At 37.6% G+C, this 12,008-nt stretch overlaps 1 protein-coding gene across 6 annotated transcripts in view; it reads right to left on the bottom strand.

Moving 5' to 3' along the window:
* Mmd (monocyte to macrophage differentiation associated) overlaps positions 1-12,008 on the bottom strand; it is a 137,206-nt gene that overhangs the window by 66,414 nt on the left and 58,784 nt on the right. For 2 of the 6 annotated variants that reach the window (XM_021724098.3, XM_005321601.3), the window contains exon 7: positions 4,475-6,365. The exons of the other annotated variants lie outside the window; for them this stretch is intronic. In XM_021724098.3, the coding sequence (XP_021579773.1) occupies positions 6,165-6,365 (201 nt within the window). In that variant the 3' untranslated portion in view covers positions 4,475-6,164. Of the gene's footprint in view, positions 1-4,474; positions 6,366-12,008 lie in introns of those variants that run through there. 6 annotated transcript variants of the gene reach the window in all.

A 12,008-nucleotide genomic window follows, 5' to 3' on the forward strand; every position in this document is an offset into this window, starting at 1 on the left:
CAATGCATTGCACAAAGTAAAGCTCCTGTGTTGAAAACCTGGGTGTCTGCAGCACTTTCTGCTTGCCTACACACGCTGCTGTGTTTGCTGGCCACAGGCATCTATGAGATGCCAGCAGAGCTACAAAGCTTACAAAGGTATCTGATTCAGATTAAGGGATTGGGGCAGGTTAGCATGTAGGTTGAGCAACAGACAGTTTTGTCTTTTCTTTCATTCTAGCATCCCCAATGCGTGGACCAGTCCCAGGCACCTAGTTTGACACCCAACAAACCTTTGTTGAATGAATGTGTGAAATCAGGGCCCCTACGACATCACCGGGAAAGAAACAAGGTATCATAGTACTGTAGTTGGAAGGAATTCTTTAATAAGTCACTAAAGGTCAGTTAGGTGGGTGACTAGCCCAAGAGGCATGCTCAGGTAATAACAGATGGTGACCAAATGGCCCAGAGTGTGGGTCTGGCTAACTGAAGGCCCCTTGTTTTTGTAAGTGGAATATGCAGCTCCCGTCTGGGCACAAAAGACTCGCTCCAGTTTCCTCTTTTCTCCTTGATATTCAGCTTCTAATCTAAGGAAATACTGAGATCATTTGCTTAGATGTCAGAAAATTATGGGAAATCTGGGGTGACCACATGCTTCAGTTGCACTATGGCCATTGTTTGATCCAAGGCCATTTTTAAGAGCTAGAAAATGCAGATCTCTTCAGGTGTATCTACATGAAAAATCTCCCCAGGTGGGCTATAGCCCTAATTTTAAAAGCTTGGCCATATGCAAAGGAAGCACTTGAACGTTTTCTCTATTGCCAGTCATATACCACAATGTAGAAACCAAACAGTTGTGGTATATTTTTTAAACATAATGACAATGCTTGAGGAAGTTGGTATACCCCTTTTGCAGACAAGAACTGAACTCAAAGGTAATACTTAAACTTGCCTAACTAAGCTCACCCAGCCAATTTGTCACAGATTGTCTGATTCTACACTGATTTGCAATGCAGCTCACTGATGGGATTCCGAAAATGATTTAAGAGAATCAAATACTTTTGCTGAGAATGTCTTTCTGGTCTTTCCATTGGCCGACAGACTGCGTGCATTAAGTATGGCCTGGAACAGGGCAGCAAATGACCTGTGGGCTCTCCTAGGAGATTGGGTAGGCTCCAAAGTATTTTTCCCCACATTTTCTTCCATAAGCCTCACTAGTCTACTTTGACTTAATGACTTCTGACTGCAGCGAAAGTCTGAGTGATAATGAGCTGTGTAGCAGAGTGAGAAAGTGCTCTGTTGTGCTGAGCTGGCTCCTGATGAGAACAGCTTAACTCCCCTTGCAAAGCAGCCCGAGTGCACAATGGCACCGCTTCTTGGAAAAATACCATCACTGATGTATTGCAGGGATGTAGGTGGGAATGGCACAGAATATAAGAACATATTGGCACTGTCTATTTCAAACAGCAAAAGCAGCAGAAAGACATAAATGCAGTAATTCTAACCTTGTTAAAACTGAAAACATTCCCCAGGTCTTCTTGGGAAACTTTATTTTACTTTATGAGGAGGGAGTTGAACCAGCTTCTTTAAGGTCAGGTTTCATTCGGAGATTTTCCTCTTCCACTCTCCATCTAATTGGGCATGTGGTGCCATAACCCAAAGATGCAAAAAAAAGGATGTTTGGCATGAGCTATATTTTTAGGTCTTTCTCTGGGTGAATCCATTAATGAACCTTTGACCCAGGAACTGAACTCTTGAGAAGGAAAACAGAACTCAAGGCCTCCTTAGTTTGTTTGGGCTTTGCCACTTACCTTGGGCAAAGAACCCAACCTCTGTTCTTGCTTTCTCATCTGTAAAATGGGGATAGGAAAAATCATCTACCTATAATGTTTTTTGTACTGATTAAACAAGACAGAACCCAATTCATAAGTAATACTCAATTTTTTATTATTATCTTTAAACCCCAATCATAAATATGGTCCCTGTAGCATTATTTATAATAAAAAAAAACTGAAAAAAATCTAAAATTCCAAATTTAAGTGAAGGATTAAGCAAAACAGTCTGCATATTCAGTTCTGAAAAGTGATGGAGCCATTGAAAATTCTGGCTATGTTGCCTAGAGTGTGAAAGGCTTGGGGTCTAATCCTCAGCACAGTACATAAAGGAAAAAGAAAATTCTAGGTATAAAACTCTACAGTATTTTTAAATGTTTATAAGTGAGGATAATTAGTACTATATAAAATTATATACATGGCATATTTGCAATGTAGAAAATTCTATGAATAGGTGGGAAAGGTTGAGAAAAGGCGTATGAAAACATGTTAGGATGAATGGATTCAGTAATTTTTAATTTTCTTGTCTCTATTTTCCAAAGAATTTCATATAGTTATATGATTTTTTTAGGGTAGAAATATATAATTTAAAGTTATTACTTTTTTACTATAATCTTCACTAAGGCTCAAGGGTTGCAGAACTAAGTGCTATTTCTGTTTATTTTATTATTATGTTCAGAAAAGAAGGACCGAGGGGAAATAGAGTAGGTGAAATAATTTTCCAAGCTTATGAACTGTTGATAGTAGGTTTGATGAAACCTTCAATAAACAAGCTTGACTCTGGCTTATTCAGAGCACACTAATATTCACACTCCAGTTTCCAGTTTCTCATTAGCTTTCCTGTGGTTGCTCCAAATGTTCTGAAAAAGCTGAAGGTCAGGTTCCAGTCAGTTAGAGCCCAGCTCAGTGCTCATGATGGACGAGATGAACTTGCTGAAAACCAAAATCTGTCTTTCTCAGTCTGTCCTCCACAACACCATGCCTAACCACCCTCCATTCTCTCTCTTTCATTCAACAAACTGTCCTTACCGTGAGCCCAGCGCTACACTCCAACCTGGAAATAGAGGTGGATGAGACTCAGCCCTGCCTCCCAAGAGTTTGGTTTCAGGACCACAGAAAAAAAAAAAAAAAAGGAAAGACACTAAACACCATCAATGTAATATTACAGAGCCATGAAGGAGTATCAGGGCTGTAGAATCAAAGAGGAGGACTAATAACCATGTGTGGGGCTGGGGTCAACAGCACAGCAGAGATTTGGCCAAGCAACAGCAGGTGCAAAAGCATGGTTACCAAAGTAAAAAAAGAAAATAAAAAAATAAGAGAGACTGTGAAGTTCACCAGCAGCACTGGTGTCGAGAGGGGTTCAGCTGGGGGAGAAGGCAGTCCACAAGGAATCAGCACGTGAAAAGTAGGCTAAGGCATTTGGCATGAGACTTACAGGCTAACAACAATGGAAGTTCTGAAGCTGGGGAGACACATGCTCAGGTTTTATTTCAGGAAGAAAATGCTGGTGTCAGTGTGGAGGACGAGCTTGTTTGAGGGGTGGCAGGGATAGAAATGAGGGAGTAGCTGCAGTAGTGTGAGGACTGCTAGCCAGGGCTTCTTAAGGCCTTGCAGTGGGAAAGGAGGTGAGGAACCTGATCAGAGTGTGACTAAGGCAGAGGTGACAAGCTTGGTTTACTGCTTGGCTCCTGGGGTTGAGAGAAGAGAAACCAAGGATGGATGGATGGACAGACAGACAATGAACCATGGTGACCATACCATCAACTAAGATGAGAAATTTCAGAGAGATATGTGTGACGGGGGATAAGGAAAGGTAATGACAGGGTAAGTGAGCATGCCCGGGGACACTTATGCAGTTGAGTATAGAGGTCTGGTCCTTAGAAACAGTTTAGGCTGGACTTGCTGATCAGGAAGGTGACAGGGCAGCAGTGTGCTCTAGAATTGGAGGAAGTGATCCTGGTGAACTAGAGGTTGGAGTTCATGGGGATAATATTGCTTCGGGGCATGTAATTCTCAAAATTAGATTGGATGGAGCACTGTCTGAGGGTTTATTGAGGCTCTATGCTGTATGAATAGCGTCTTCTTTTCCAGGCCCACACTCAATCAATTTTCAGTTCAAAAGTTTTTTTGTTTTGTTTTGTTTTTTAATTTGTTCTTGCTGACTTTTCCAGAGTGATGTACGGTGAACGGGAGGCTCTGGAATGGGACAGACCTGGATTCCTGTCCCAGCTCCCTGATTAAGGATGAAGCCCTTACAATCTCTTTGATCCTAGTTTTCTGCACCAAACACCCAGAGTGGTTAGATTTACAGTATGATGTATGTACGGCTGGTAACAGAAAAGCCTGTGACCTTAGTACTGCAGTGTATCAGATAACTTCAACCAAAAGGCTGCTCTTGGTAAAGAGACATCATCTACAAAACTGTCTTCAGGCCACAACTAGCATATTTTAGATTGATAAGAGTGTTGATTAATATTTGAGCTGGCCCTGGAATTTCAATTATTAACAGGTAGACTAGAAAGTTCTAAATGAGAGGGCATATTCTTCTTTCCATGATTTTTAAAAAAGGAAATAGTACACAACTTGTAAATGCCAAGATGAATTGAAGATCTCAAATATGCATTATTATTTTCAGAGTCATCTGATTTAGAGACAGTGAAATAAATCCAAGTAACAATTTTATTCTAATCTACAGCACAATTTTTACATACATTTTAGTGGTTTTTGACAGTGTAACTTTTAAGCAGATTTTTAAATCAATCTACAAAAGTTCATATGTTAAAATAAAATATACACAGTAAAACAACAGGCATCCAGATGTTCAGAATCATGCAGATAGAGGTGGTCTGGGTGGTGATGTCATGGGTACCTTGCCTAATTAAGAACTCATCAGCAAACATCAGTTCTGTTCCCCTATAATTAACCAAAATCATAGAATTCTAAACATACACACAAAATAAACTCTCTTTTAAAGCTACGTCAGTACAAAATTTGAATTAATAAGCTAATTATCAATTCAACAATTCCATTGAGCAAGTGCATTGCTAGAAAATAGGCAGTATTGGTACCCGAACTAAGGGCAAGGTTATTTCATTTCTTACAACACCAACAAGAGAGGTTAACCAACAAAGCAACTAAGACATTAGCTGTAATACAACACACTGAGGAAAAACAAAAATAATATATAAATACTACTCCATTGAGCCAGGATATAACTCATGGACTACAGATACAAGTTTCTACCTGTCAAACAATGCTTTAAATATTTTTGTAGTTTAAAAAAAAAAAAGTATATCGGGAGATGCAGAGGAAAGGCAGAAATGTGAATTTATAATCTGATTTCACAATTTAAAATGAATTTCAAACTGATACTATAAACTAAGTGACAGTGACCTAACCTGTTGGGCACAGAACAGGCAATACCACTCTTCACTGTAATTCATAATGCTCTTGAGAAATTTTCAGCGGATGGCCAGCCCAACAACACTAGCATAACACATAGAATACTCATCCACTGTTGAAAGAGACCCTGAAGAAAACATGGCAAAGGCATAGAGAAAAGTTGGATCTTTTGAAAAAGTTAATGATATCAAAATGCTTTTCCATCACTGGTAAGCCAAACCGTGTCAAGTGTATGGCCCAAAGCAGCACTGAATTCAGAGTCAGAGGTTGGCAGAAAAGTTTGGAAAACTGCAGTTTTTAAAAATTGGCAATTTTTCCACACTTCATATAACTATCAGAAGAGGTATAATGTTTGTTCATTTGTGGAATGTTGACTGCTTGCTGCAAAAATTCACAACATGAATGAGGAACCGCAGAGAAGCAGGTCAATGAAGTATTTTTTAAAAATTTACAAAAAACTAAAGTTTCTATTTAAAAAATAACCATGTTATGCCAAGATGAAACATGGTAAAAAGTAGTGTAAGTTCTGTTCATGATTCTTTACACAGTGAATGGGAAAGCGATAGAAAGAATTTTTTTTCTTACAAAGGAAGTTTTGTTATTGCACTGACTTTTATAACATGACCTACTAATTTAGAAAAATCATGTAGTAAAATCTGTAAAATTAAAATACAAAATTCTGGTTTGTAAACATCAGTTGGCCAAAGTCTATCCAGAGTCCTTCATGATAGTGGAATGGAATGAATAATGAACTCACTGCCTTATTTGTTTGCTGTGAGGGGGGAAATCCAGAACGCAGCTTTTAACCTTTCACAGTAATTATATTCAAAAGATATAAAGAAAGTCAGTGCATTGCTTTTTTTTTTTTCCCTGTGCAATTTTCAGCTCTTACCCCACTCCCAAGTGCCACAGTTGAGATAATACTGTTTGGAGACCTAGTCCAGACTGGTCATAAATGTCGAATAAAGTCTGTAGGACTTCGGTATAAGTATTTCCAAATGGCGTAGTAGTGTACGGCAGCTGCTGTGGCCACAAAGAGGTGCCAGATGGCGTGGGCAAAGGGAATGATGCCATCACTCTTGAAGAACACAACTCCCAAGCAATAAATTAAGCCCCCATAGGCAAGTTCCTGAAGTCCGTCGGTGTTATTCTGTCAACAGAGGAAAAAAAAAATAAAAAGGGTTTGACGTTACTCTGATCTGACAAGCTGCAGAGACAACTATAATTCCCCCTAAGGCTCCTGATTTTTCTTGGCAATAAGAAGCTCAGTGTGAAGAGAGTCCTAATCTGTAAACAGAAACCAAACATTAAAAGGTCCCACACACTCCATGGGTACACCCTTTAGAGTGGCAGTCTTGATTTGGTCCATGTCATTACAGGCCCCACATGAAAAAGCAGCACATTCTGCTCATTTATTACATGTTTAAGCAGACTGTAATCACTGCCAGACATACAAGTTCATTGTAATATACAGTGTAATCCTCGGTTCCCATCTTCCCCTTCAAAAGCTCTATGCAGCAGGCCCAAACTCCTTCACTTAAAAAATTTACATCTCGGCCAAGGTTTTCATTTCCCTTTGACCTCCTCACACACTGCTCTACACTGATTGCTTTTCTGAGACTTCCCCTGCTTGTGTGAGCTTAGAGCTTCCTTATGGCTGACACAGGAAATCACAGCCCAAGTGACCTTTAAGATTATAGACCATGTAGAACTAGATATTTCCTAACCTCCTAGGGGTCTCCAGGGCTTTTTGTCTTGAGGGTTGGGCATTTTTTTTTTTTTTGCTGAACAAGAAGTCAAAAGTCTTGTGTGTTTTAGATAAAAAATAAGATGTTGGGCTATTGTGGATTTTCAAACACGTAGGCCCAAGATGAAACTGGCTTGTATAAATGAGAAGGAGAGTGAACAGAAAGTGCTTAGAAGATGACAGGGAAAAAGTCAATTCTCTGGATTCCCGAGGCTCAGGTACAGCAAGGCCTTGGGGAGTAGAAACCTAAGCCAGCTCATGGCAGGATCAGATAGGATAGGTGTGTGGCTGTCCTGGAGGCCTGGGGACTGGTGACAGCAGACTTATGAACCTTGGAGCAGTTCCCTGTGGCCAAATCTGCCAGAAGCTTGGATTCAGACACCTGCTCTATGTGGGTCCTAAAGACAAGGACAATGACAGATGAGTATGAGCTAAGGACTAGGTGTGAGGCCAGGTGAGCAATCCTATCTTCAAAGTTCACAGGAGCCATTTTTGCAGGATTGAAGATGGGGAAGGCACCAACCCATATTGACTGATATCAGATTTCTTCTTATACTTGGTAAGAAGGGACTTTAGCCAGATTTTTACTTAAGTAAAAACAAAAACAAAATCAATGTATCACACCCATCTATAACTTCCTCAAGGTTACAGAGAAACTAATACCCATTATACAAAATTCTGTGTGTATATTAGGAGCACTTTTCTAGGAGAGGGCAAAAGCCTTTGTCAGATTCACAAAGGGACTCAGGACCCCCAAGTGGCAAGAGTTACTCATCTAATAAAAGTTGATTTTGAAATATTTAGTTAATAGTTCTTCAAGACACCCCACTTACTTTATCAACTTTCAAAGACAAGAACATAGGCAACTCTAAAACATAGTGTTTTCGTCATTATTATTACTACATGCCAGGTGCTTTTTGAGGCACTTCCATGTATTTACTCATTTTGATCTCCACAAAACCCCTAAATTAAGTCTAGTTATAAACTCCACTTTACAAATGAGAAAACTAAAACAGAGGGGTTAAATAATTTGCTCAAAGTTACATAGCTTTAAAATGTCAGAGTCAGAATTTGAACTAAGCTGGTCTGGTTTTTGAACTTTCATTTTGTGGGGGCATGCAGGGGTATTAATTTCTTGATGACTAATTTACAAAGCAATGCATAGACCTTAAGTGAACGGTATGACTTTTGATAAATGTACACATCCACGTGACCCCAATACCCGCAAAGTTCACTGCCATCCTTTCCAATCCTGTAGGCAGGCCTCCAGCTACCAAAGCAAGCACTGTTGCTACACTAACACATACCAAGTCCAATTCTTCCAGAATTTCACATAAGTGGAGTTTTATATACATTTCTGTCTCTGGTTTCTTGTTTGCTCAATGTTTTTCTGAAATCCACACATGTACTAGCATATATCCATGCATCCCTTTTTATTGCGTAGTAGTCCAGTGATTTACTTAACACTATTTGTCTACTAATTATTTCCACTTGGGAGCTACTATAAATAAAACTAACATTTACATTATTGCCTAAGTCTTTTTATAGATGTAAGTTTTCATTTCTGTTGGGTGATATCTGTTGAATCACAGGATTAATATGTTTAATTTTATAAGAAAGAAAACAATTTTCTGAAGTGATTATATCATTTTATACTTTCCCAACAACATATTAAGAGGTTCCAGTTTTTTGTCTTTTTAATTATAGCCATTCCACAAGGTTTGTAGTTGTAGTTCACTGGGGTGTTAATTTTCACTTTCCTGATGACTAATGATACTGAACACCTTTTCAAAGCCTTACTGAATATTTTTTTGGGTGTATATGTATGTGTTTGTGTATGTGTGTATACACACACACACACACACATAGCATGTGTGTGTGTAATGACTGTGCAAGTCTTTTACCGAATTTTCTAGATTATCCTTTCATTATTGATTTGAATATATGTGGGTGTGTGTACATATATTATATAAATCGATAATTTATACACACATGCATCCATATATACACACACATTTCTTAAACCATCATCAACACAAGCAACTGAAGTAGTACAGGTCCTTCCTGGTGCTGCTTAGGCTGCTTACCACCAATTGTTAGATTGCCTTTTCATTATTATTCAGTTCAAATACTCATGGGTTTATTTACAAATATTTGGGGATTTTCTATATCTTTTCTACTGCATGATTTCAATTCTTTGCCATTATATTTTTAGGATGTATTCCTTTGTCAGATATGGAGAACGCAAATATTTCCTCCCAGTGTGTGCCTTTTTTCATTTCCTTAATAGTGTCTTCTGATGAGCAATACTTTTAGCAAATAAGCTCAACTTATTTTTTTCTTGGTTATTCTATGACCCAAGAAATTGGTGCCCAACCCCAAACTGTAATGACAAGGTGCCCCCATGTTCTTTAAAGTTTCTAGGATTTCTAGAAACTTTATAGTGTTGGCTTTATAATTAGGTCTATGAGACACCTCAAATTAATTTCTGTGTATGGTGTGAAATTGAAGTTCATATTTGTTGAAAAGACTTCCCTTGCCCACTGTACTCTTTTATACACATATTTACTCTTTTATTTCAATTTTGCATCCTACTACTTTGCTAAATTTGCTTCTAAGATCCTATAACTTTTTGTAGATCCTTTAAGATTTCCTATACATGAACAATGCCATCTGTGAATAAAGATGGTTCTATCTATTCTCTTCCACTCTGTGTGCCTTTTAATTCTTTTTTCCCCTTACTGCATGGCTAGAAGCTCAGTTCAATGCTAAACAGAAGTAGCAAGAGCAGACATCATTGCCTGTTCTCAATCATTCAGTCTTTCACCATTAGTTATGTCATTACCTGGCAGGTATTTTATAGAAGAGATTTATGAAGTTTCCAAGTTTTCTGAGAATTTCTTTCAAGCCATGAATACTGAATTTTTCCAAATGCTTTTCCTGCATCTACTGAAATGACCAATGTTTTTCTCCTTGTTTCTCTAATTATGATGAATTTAAAAGACTAATTTTAAGTGATGTATCAATCTTGCATTCCCAGAATAAATCTAACTTGATTATAATGCATTATTCTTTTTATATATCGATAAATCAGATTTAAAAATTTTTTTTTTTGAAATTTTTTCCTCTTTCATGAAGTTTTCTTTTCCTGTAATGTCTTTGTCATTTTAGCATTAGGGTGATACCAGCCTTATTTCTACCTTAACTATTTGTTAGAGTGTGTCAGTCAAGTTATCAAGACCTAGGGTTTTCATTGTAGAAAGGGTCTGATTATAGATTTAATTTCTTTAAAGATGAAGTAGGCTAGTCAGATCTTTCGTTTCTTCTGGAGTCTGTTATGGGACAGACTGCCTTTTAATAAATTTGTCCATTTCATCTATATTCACTGGTACTATATTTAGTGGTATACAGTTGTATATAATATCGCATTATTTTGCTTTTAATATTTATAGGATCTATGCTGATATTCCCTAATTTATTCCTTACAACATTATGTTTTCTCTCTTTCTTGATCCATCTATCAAAATGTTACCATTTATAATCTTTTCAAAGAAACTACTTTGGTTTCATTAATTTTCTACATTTGATAATTCATTTTCTATCTTACTGATTTCCATTGTCTTTTTCTTTTTTTTTTTTACTGCTGGTTTTTTTTTTTTTTGAGGTTAACTCACTCTTTCTCTGGAGCTTAAGGTAGAACCTTAGATCAATAATTCTAAAACTTTCTTCTTTTCTACTTGGGTTCATCAGAAACACAGCCAATAGGACATGCATGTGTGCTTGTATGTGTGTATTGATTTATTTTAAGGAACTGGCATATGTAATTATGGGGGCAGCAAGAGTGAATTCTGCAGGCTTGGTTGGCAGGCTGGAGACCCAAGGAAGAGTTGATGTAGCCCAAAACCAAAGAAAATCTAGAGGCAAAGTCTTTCCTAGGGACCTCAGACTTTTTCCCCTAAGCCCTTTGATTGATTGGCTGAAGCCTACCTACATTATGGAGAATAGTTTTTTAATCAGTGTCTACCGAGTTAAATGTTAATCTCAACTAAAAAGTACCTTCCCAGTAACTAGACTGATACTTGACAAACATCTGGGCACAACAGCCTAGCCAAATTGACAGATAAAAGCAACCATCATACCAACACAAGCAACTGAAGCAGCACAGGTCTTTCCCGGTGCTGCTTAGGCTGCTTACCACCAATTGTTAGATTGCCTTTTCATTATTACTCAGTTCAAATACCCATGGGTGTATTTACAAATATTTGGGGATTTTCTGTATCTTTTCTGCTGCATGATTTCAATTCTTTGATATTCACTGAGGATTATTTTATGGCTCAATATATTATCTATTTTGATTAAAAGAATTTGTACTGCAGGATTTGGGTGGAGTATTCTGACATGCCAATTAGGTTAACTTGTTGATTATGTTGCTGAAACGTATTGTCCCTATTACTACTTTTGTTCATGTGTTTAATAAATTACTTGTTATTGAGAAAGGAGTATTACAATCTCCAACTGCAACTTTGGGTTTGTTTCTGCCTTACTTGTGTAAGATTTTGTTTCACGTATTTTGAAGCTCTATTGTTAACCTACACACCAACTTAGAATTGTTGTGTCTCCTTAAAATGAACTGTGTCGTTACAAAATGCCCCTCTCAAACTGGTAATAGTCTTCATCTTGATATCCACTTTGTCTAATATTATATAACCACTTCCACTTTCTCATGATTAGTCTTTCACAAGGTATCTTCTCCTTTCTTTTACTTTTAAACTGTCTTCATATTTTAAAATGTGTTGCATGTAAAACACACATACCCTGAGTTTTGCTATATTTAAATCCCGTCTGAAAATCTTTGCTTTTTAATTTGAATTTTCATTTAACTGTTGCTATATATAATATACACAATTATTGACATGGCTGTACTTCAGCCTCTCATCTTACTATTTGATTTCTGTTCGGTTTCATCCATTCTTTGTCCCCACTTTCCTTTTATCCTGGCTTCTGCTAGAGTAAACTGAGTAAGTCTGGTATTCCATTTCACCTTTT

The sequence above is a fragment of the Ictidomys tridecemlineatus genome, chromosome 3 (genome assembly GCF_052094955.1).
Source record: "Ictidomys tridecemlineatus isolate mIctTri1 chromosome 3, mIctTri1.hap1, whole genome shotgun sequence".
Taxonomy (NCBI): Eukaryota; Metazoa; Chordata; class Mammalia; order Rodentia; family Sciuridae; genus Ictidomys; species Ictidomys tridecemlineatus.